Here is a 9,177-nt window from a genome sequence, read left to right on the forward strand (position 1 = left end):
TATCTCTGTAAAAATATATCATAAACAAAGCTATCAATGATAAACACGGAATCCTATTGCAAAGAAAAATCATTATTTCCAACACATGAAAACATTTTTTGAAAACTTGTTATAATGGCATGGACATTAATGAACATCACACTAATGCATAGATCCCTAACAAATTTAATTTCTCTGTCTCCAATGATATTTAATCAATTATGTTAGGTTAGCGTTAAACAAAACCCCGCAAATTTTCAATGTTCGAAAATGTTTTAAAAGAATAAACTCAAAGATTCCTACAGTGATCTGAAAATCTAATCAGGATGCTTGAATATGGATTCCAAAACGTCTATCGGATTTCACTTGTCTACCTAAAACAGTTACTGTTTAATCATGCTTACTATATCAATAAGTGTGAGTCCAAAATAATCGCTACAAAATACAAAGTAGCATGCAGTTTGTTCCACAATTCAACAGAGGTGACCGTGACAGAAGATTTACGTGGCATGCGTGTAATGGTAGCTAGATATGTGTTCCTGGGATAACTAGCTGTGAAGTGATCCTATGACTTTTAATATGCTTGCTGCGACGTTGTTGGGATTTGCCTACTCGAAAATGTTGATTTTGAGCGCAGTTGTAAAACATGATGAAATTATAATGTAGGCAGTCAATACTTTAAACACTATTTATAACATTATGACATTTCAAGTAAGGCAATAACTGCCAGTTAAATCAAACCCAATGAGTATATTTTGATCGTCAGCGATTGTAGAAAGAGACAATGAGATGGGAAATATGCAATCAGACAGATCGTCAACATTAGAGAGCGTGCGTGCATAAAGGAATTGAACATTGTTTTTATTAGTAGGAGTGAAGGAAATTGAAGGAAAAAGAGATTTCGGAGACACTTACAGTAAAGTTTAAACATTGAAAAGAAATTTCTGACGAGGAAATCTTTGCCTGCGACGCAACTCTTGATTATTTTAATTATTCTTATATAAACATAGAGCTATATTACAACAATCAGCCAATCGCAGATAGAGTCTGATGGTTTGCCGGAAAAAGAAGTCAATTTTAACAGTCCAATTGACGACATAAATGATATACTAATTCACTGCAAATAAAAGAGTTTGCTGGGGCGTTACAGTCTTTCCAACGAAGTAAAACTTACATCTTCTATTATTTAAATTACAAGAATTATTTAAGGATGTGTTAATTTCTGTAGCTTTTAACGTCTTTGAAATATACCTTTTGCCGGTTTTAGCCGTACTTTCAACACATTTTAAGCCATATAGGCCAAAACAATCGGTTTGAAGTGTCTTTTTCAAGGACACATCGAGGCAGCCGACCCATGATCGCAAGAACGGTTATAGTACCCGCGACCTTGGATTGCGAGTCCATCCTGAACCAACTGCGCTACTGCATTATAAGATTGAGAGACCAAGGTTTGGTGACAGTACTTGAACAACCCAGATGACGCCTATAATCAATTCGTAGTGCTGCTGACACGTGTGCTCGACAATCAACACTGACTGATATCTACCCACCCGATGAGGAACATTAACATAAAAGTGTAATTTCGATCATGTTATATTGGGTGTTAGTGTGTGTGTATAACATACAAGTTTCTTTTGAAACTCGCGTACGTTTCTGTTGACTATAGTGCCGAAAGCACGCGCGCTTTGTTAGAACAATACATAGTATAGATGGCTACATACGGTAAATACATCGATCCTCACCTGTAGGAAAATTTACTTAAAGAAGCTAAATACATCATCAAATAGTTATACCACATAAACGCCGAGAAAATTAAATATGTGCACTCTTTACAGACACCTATTCCAAAGTTTGGTCAAAATACATTGATTTTACCGGACGTCTTCTTTGCATTGATTAACATGAATGTGTAAAGAGATTATAATACTGCAGTAGTAAACAATTGAAGGATAATGCTGGTGGTATATATCTGTGTTTGACTTTCAGCAAGGTCATGATATACAATTAGGTGTTGTCACCTGATTCTGTTATTAAAAAAATTGATTAGGCAAGGTATAATGAATGACAATTGAGAAAAATACGACGAGAAGCGGTTTAATGCAGAAACCACTAGCAATGAAGCTCTATCTGATGCAGCCCATGATGAAAGTGTCAGAATGCCATTAGACTTTCAGAATCTCAGAAACTTAGAGATCAATATGTATCTCTTCCACAGATTTAATACAACACTCATAAACACATTAGTGATGTTAGAAAGTGAATATCAGGCTATAAATTGGATGCTATTTGCTCACATTATGATACGATTGCTAATAAATTGTTCAATTACTAAATGACACATTCAGAAATGACGTGCCTAAATGTATGACTACCTTATCAAGGAAGAATTATTGACATAGAAATCAAAACAGCATTAACTAACCGCAAACCTGATTCACTTAGACTGAGTTTAAAGAATGTTTTAAAACCATGCGTTAGTCTTACCATCTTTATCAGAGAGTATTTATGGTGTAAATAAGTTTCAGCAAATATGTTTCAGGTATCTAGCGAATTCTATCTCTTCTTCCACTCTCAGTCATATAGGACAGATCAATCTTAATTTAGCACATAATATCTTAAAGCTGTATTATTTGCCAATTCATAAGCACTGTCATTCTGTGAACTGGACATAGTTGTAATTCCTAATACAGACATTCCCAAAGTCCTCATAAATGCGACATAGAATCAAAATATCTATCATGAGATAAGAGTAATATAGATATTTGTTGAAATGCTCCATGACATCCTGACAATCGTCATTGCACATGCTTGCATCGTTAACTGTTGAGTAAACATTTTGTTTCGGTGGTATGAGTGATGTGCTGAACCTTTCAATATACTTGTATATGCACAGTGTTACCCATGAATATTTAGGTTCCTTGTCTTTAAACTGTTTCAGTTTCTCTACATTTTTAATCGCTTAACTATTTAGCCTGTTCTTCTATGGACTGTCCTATCACTCTAAAGCTATCAAGAAACATGATTTTCCGTTCGCTTTAACTGTCATTGCTTTACCTACTTTCATAAGCCCACTAATTGTGAAATATTTACTGAATTTCACATATTTTTATCTGTTATTTGGTATTATGTTTACGTCTTTATTTGGATAATTTTTTATATTTTTTATTCAGCAGACAACTGTTATAACCGGACGTACTATGTGCTGGACCTCTAATCGATAGTGATCCCTTTATTTACTTGTCAGTTAGTAGAAACCACTAGATCGTGGTCTCGCACATTGTTTTCCGTCCATTCTCATTCACAGCTGAAACGTCTTTTATTAAAGTAAAACGGTATTCATCTTCCACTATCAACACCATAGATTATGCAGTACTTAGGCATTCTTCATTATATGGTATATTTGCAATCTTACGATCGTAAACTGTCGGGTAATTCAATATTTTGTGAATTGATTTAACTTAGGAACGAAACTGAAGGAATCTGCTTGATCGTTTTAATTGTATAATGCAGTATGTTAGTGGTCTGTCAGTTTTGCTCTTCACAGGTGCATACTTTCAAAATACACAATAAAATTACGGGAAACTTTTAAATGGCGCTGACAGTTCTGGCATTTTACAACTGAGCTTTCTTGAGGTGTTAAGTCTATAGACAAACGTGAAAATGCGGTTACTTACCCTCTCTGCTAGAGCGTGCCGCTGCATACATTGAACTTTAGGTAGGTACTGTCATTGCTTGTGATGGTACATACATATAAATGCATATGTTCACACGCCTGTATGTTGGAATATTGTTATTAGTTATCTAAGATGCACATGTTTTACACACAATTTTATTTTTCATTATTGGGTTGCTGGTATTTTTTGTGTAAAATCTATACAAGTGAATTAGTAGCCCTCCAGTATGTCACTGAATGTATAATGGTAAGGTGAACTAGTTATATATATATATATATATATATATATATATATATATATGAAAACTTTTTATTTAATCAAAGATGCCAGAAAATTAAGCAACCCACTCACTGATAACATCATAAATCCGATAAATGATGGTAACTGTATGTTTAACACCCAGTTTAATTTCTTTTTTTTATTATGGAATTCATTCGAGGATATGAAACGCTTATTATTTCATTGACAAGAAGAAGTGTAGCAGCAACAGCTTCGTCAGTTGTATTTTTAGGTATCGACATGATGATTGGGTAATGTTTTTTCTCTCTCACTTTATTAGTGAAAGTAATACGTTAGGTAGATATTAAATGTTAAAAAGTGTGATTTAAATATAAACAAAATTATGTAATGCTAAATGTAACTTTAACGGTCATATTTTCAGCACACATTTGAATACAAATATACAGTATGCACAATATGAGTTTGGCAAATGTCCGTGTAAGAGGAGTTTGGTGTTGACCGATAAGTACCAGTGAATCTACTGTTCAAGAAGAAGGCATCCATAGTAATATTTTTGTGTACATGAAACATGCATTACCTTGGATAATATAATCATTCCAGTTGAAAAAGTAACGGAACTGGTTTTACCTAAAGGTTAGTATCTAATATGTGAATGCACACTTATATTTCTAACCTCCATATATTCCTGAGACAAAAAGAAAATATTGACAAAGGATCTTAATGATCATAATAAAGACACACCTGGAATAGTGTATATTTTTTATAACATTTGACTATTCTTTAAGCACTAATACTTATCGTAAGTCTTGCACGCATTTTCCATCTTTTTATGACTGATTGGCCAAGGATATTAGCTTCATACCCTGCATCAGTCTGAAAATGTTTATCTTCTCGCACTCTTTCAAAGTGTATCCGTAGATTAGTGATGTTTCTAATCTGTTGCATTTTGCGCTTGGATAACGTCTTATTAATTTTAAAGGGTGGATTAATGAGATCTATACCTTTTTGGAGTGGTCAGGTCTGATATAAAAATAATGCGCTTATCTGCTATAACAGTATTACATTGATCATGTAGGTACGAAACGCCACACAAAGTATTAATTTGCTTGTCTCACTAATCTGCACCGCTTCTTTCATATTTTTCGGTTTCCGGGACCGAAATGAACCTGTGCAAGGTCACTTTTTGTCTATCTATCCACTTATTACTGTGACTGGAACAAATACAACAATAGATTTCTCTTGTTGACATTTTACTAGTCAAACAGATCAACTAGCGCTCTATATGTCATGAAAACAATACATGCCGGAAGTTGGTTTTGCAGACTCTTCCAATGTAAAAGAGTGCTGCCTGCCCTAAGGGCAGATAAATCACGTTTTCGCATTCTTCTATTGAGCTGCATACGTTGTAACATAGTCTTTTGTGTCCTGAACATTATCTGGCGTATAAAATTTGTTTTCTTTTTTAATAAATGAAATGTTTCCCTCCGTCATATCAATTTATCTCTAACAATACTTATCTTAAAAGAGTTATTATTCTAGCGTCATGGCACCAAGTTGTAATATAATTCATATATCAACACTTTTTCTCCTTTTGTTTTAGTCACTATAATCTGTTTAATGCAACACGATTCGGCTATTTCATTAACGTTTACAGATATATCACATTCATTTTCTTATTTCCTAATAGCCTCTATTCTGACAGGACATATGTTAAACTAATTACTGTATCTTTCTGAGTTGCGTTTTGATGGTCTATTGGGAATTGGGAGAAATTTCAAAACGTATTTTACAGCATAGAAAAAAGAAGATAAGATATTATCTGTTTTTATGCATTGTCCATTAGAGATAATCGATATCGGCTCTTTCTGATCGGTTGATACATATCTATGTGCAATATTAAATACTGAGTTCTCTCAAAAAGTCATCTTGTACGTTCGATTATTTCCTGTTAAAATTATACATGTAAACTGTCGAATAAATGTTCATAATATACATTTTAACTCTACTTAATATACACAGAGGCACTTAATATGTCCCTTTATGAGTTTAATCCTTGTGGCTACTTGTATTTTTACAGAGCTACGTTGTGTTATATTTTTTTTTTGTTTTTTAAATTTAAATATGGATAAAAGTACCAAGTAATGCAATTCTATTTGATCCCATTCTCCAACAAGACTGGATTTGTCTATTAGTATATGAAGCACGTTCATCTTTATAAAAATGACAATAAAGTGATTCATTTATATAAATAAAGACAAAAGTTTGTTATATATCTGGTTACTAATGCACAGATTGGGAAGAAGCGCGACACATTAAGACAGACTTGACATTCGTATCTGGTGTTCCTTTGTGCAATTTCTTTTGGAGATTTTTCAATCCCACAGTTATAGCATTTTATAAGATTTTTCTTGTAGTATCACAGTTTAAATATCTTCTAGTCTGACTTGTCCAGTTATTCTGACAGTTCTTCCATAGTAATTTCTCGATCTGATCATTTTATTCATTTATTGTGCGTAAGCACAAAAAAATTGACATAAAGATGTGCGAAACAAAGTAGCGCAATGTGTAGTAAAACCACTATGCTCTAGAACTGTCAGAATCTATCTTCCAACAGTTATATCTATAATATTTCAAGTCGCTTCTTTGGGGAAAATATTATTTTATGATACTAATTTTTTTTCTTCAGGCGAATGACGCATATCAAGGTGGCAATGCAACAGAAGATGACATATTCACCTTTTTCGAGGAATAGAAATTGTGGTTTGTAGTACAGTTAGAAAACCTGTTGACGATATATGTGTATGAAAACAACCTGAAGTCACAAAACTGAGATGATACAGTTCACCTCATTCTTAAACCCCAAAATCAAAACTCAGTTATAGTCTCCTAATATGACTGAAATGTATCAGATGTGTAGAGATAAAACAAAATAACAATTCTGAATATTTAGTGTTTCTAGCCATGCCATTAGAGAAATGGTGTCACAGCATTTTTTTGAAAGCGGAAGTACTAAAAGGTCCATTATCAGCCCAAATAATAGGTAATTGTTTTTCATCATGCGTATATATTTATAATTTTGACATCATTTAATAGCAAAACGTTTGCAAGGTTGCAAAAATTAATTTTTAGAATGATTTATTTTGCTTTTGTTAGTTTTAACGGCACTATAAGACACCATTGCTTTTATCATGCCGTGGATTGGGGGATAATTGCCTTTTCTAGATACACAAAACAAGTCAGGATCAACCAAAATTTCCTACTCTAGCTAAATTTAGAAAAGTTGGAGCTTTCGTTAATAGCGGATTCAAGTGAGAACAAAAGGTTATTCTTTAATATCATGTGCATAATATCTATATCGCCACGTAGTCGACTGTCCTTTTATTACCTGACTAAAGTATTGACCACAAATAGGAAAAGCGTAATTTTCCATATGGAAAACCATACCAATTTCATTTGTTGACCAAGCGAGAAAAAAAAATGATACTTCAAAATGTTGAAAGTAAAGACATTGTGCACATTCAATGGACTAGGACTTTGTGTCTCGATTAGAGTACCTCATATTTTAAGTTCTGAATGTTCTAACTTTAGCCAAATATGCATTTTTCTGCCCACTCTATCTTCGAAGGCTACTTTAAATCCAATAATATTTTACTCCAAAACGGTTGGTGCTAAAGGTTGAATTTTCCTTTACAAAATAATATTAAAATTATATATTGCACACAAGTTGAATAAAGATGCTAAACTTTATATTTTGATACATGTTGTTGACGTAAACACACACACAGACATAATGATGTTCAAATTATATCTTTGTGTACATTTTGATAAAATTAAATGACCCTTATAGTATGTCCCTCATTTTAATCATCAGTTTTATCTTCTTATGTTTACGATTAAAACTTTACAATTTTAAACCAAATTTAAGTTCTTCTGACGATGTTTAAATTTTACAAATATAAGACCAATAAACAGTAACCTCGTTACGACAGATTTTGTATGTTACCCATGTTCTTGGTGACGATGTTGAAAAATCAAAATATTTCAGTTTTTAGTTTGATATTAACTTGTATGCGCAAGACGTTTGGGAGCCACGGGCTAGTATTTCTTGTTAAAGACGTTGAATTTATGTGATGATCTCATTCATGCAGGTAACAACATTTTTAACGACTTTAAATGCAGATATAAATTGTATTAGTTCAGAAATTGCATTTTAAGAGCGATTTATTTACATTAAAAGTCAGCGTTAAATGCCACATTGTTTTTTCTTTCCCTGTATATGACGTTAAATCGTGCGATTACAAACAAGTTATTAAATGCAAACGAGTGAATACGTTTCATATTTCTGATCTCATAAAATGAGTCAAAAACAAATTAACCAAGAATTGCTTACAGACGAATACCCTTCTCTAGGGAATCCTGAAGAGCTGACTTTATGAAACTACCGACCAGAAACACAAAATTGTCACCAACACCAATAAAACAATTCAAGGTGTTCCGTCAGTAGTAAATTGGGTCACCCTAGCGACAATGGGAATTAGCATTACAGAGACCCCTGGGTCACTCTAGCGACAATGGAAATTTAACATGGAGAAAAATCGTGGGTCACTCTGGCGACAAGGGAAATTTAACATAGAGAAAAATCGTGGGTCACTCTGGCGACAAGGGGAATTGAACATGGAGAAAAATCGTGGGTCACTCTAGGGACAAGGGGAATTGAACATGGGGAATAGAGTCTTGGTCTGTCTAGGGACAAGGGGAATTGAATATGGGATTTTGTTTTTTTAATTTTTTTAAATTTAAATTTAAATTTAAATTTACAAAAAGGGGTAGGCAATGGAAAGGCTATCTCTTTTCGAGAAATATGGCTGGCCCTGAAAAGGGCCTTTGGGTTTTCTTCTTCTTCTGCTTCTAATTTCTTCTTTTTCTCCACCAAGTTCTTATTTTATCTCCAACACTCTTTCTCTTCTTCTCTTTCTTTTTCTCCTGCTCTTCTTTCTTCTTCTTCTCTTCCTCCTCTTCTTTCTTCCTCTTCTCATTTTCTTCTTCTTTTTCAATCTTTTCGTTCCATTTGCTTATTCTTATTCTTTCCTCTTCATCCTCCTTCTCCTTCTTTATCTCTTTCATGACACCACTAATCTTGTCCTTTACCTTTTTTAAGTTATTAATTTCCATCTTTACACGATGGGGACTATAGGAATAATGGTCTTCAACCAGTCTTATTAACATCTGCTCCATCATTCCTAAGTTGTCTAAAACGTCTTGTAATGTTTGTATTTTGTCCATT

General features: G+C 33.4%; 1 protein-coding gene across 2 annotated transcripts in view; it reads left to right on the forward strand.

The window, feature by feature from the left end:
* The window catches only part of LOC149794901 (uncharacterized), a 261,813-nt gene extending 253,667 nt beyond the window's left edge, over window positions 1–8,146 (forward strand). For both annotated transcript variants that reach the window (XM_089964539.1, XM_089964538.1), the window contains exon 5: window positions 6,580–8,146. In XM_089964539.1, coding sequence (XP_089820665.1) covers window positions 6,580–6,645 — 66 coding nt within the window. In that variant the 3' untranslated portion in view covers window positions 6,646–8,146. The remainder of the gene's footprint in view (window positions 1–6,579) is intronic.
* Window positions 8,147–9,177: the final 1,031 nt, after the last annotated feature.

Source organism: Sinohyriopsis cumingii, chromosome 7, assembly GCF_028554795.1.
Source record: "Sinohyriopsis cumingii isolate HCF-2022 chromosome 7, ASM2855479v2, whole genome shotgun sequence".
Taxonomy (NCBI): domain Eukaryota; kingdom Metazoa; phylum Mollusca; class Bivalvia; order Unionida; family Unionidae; genus Sinohyriopsis; species Sinohyriopsis cumingii.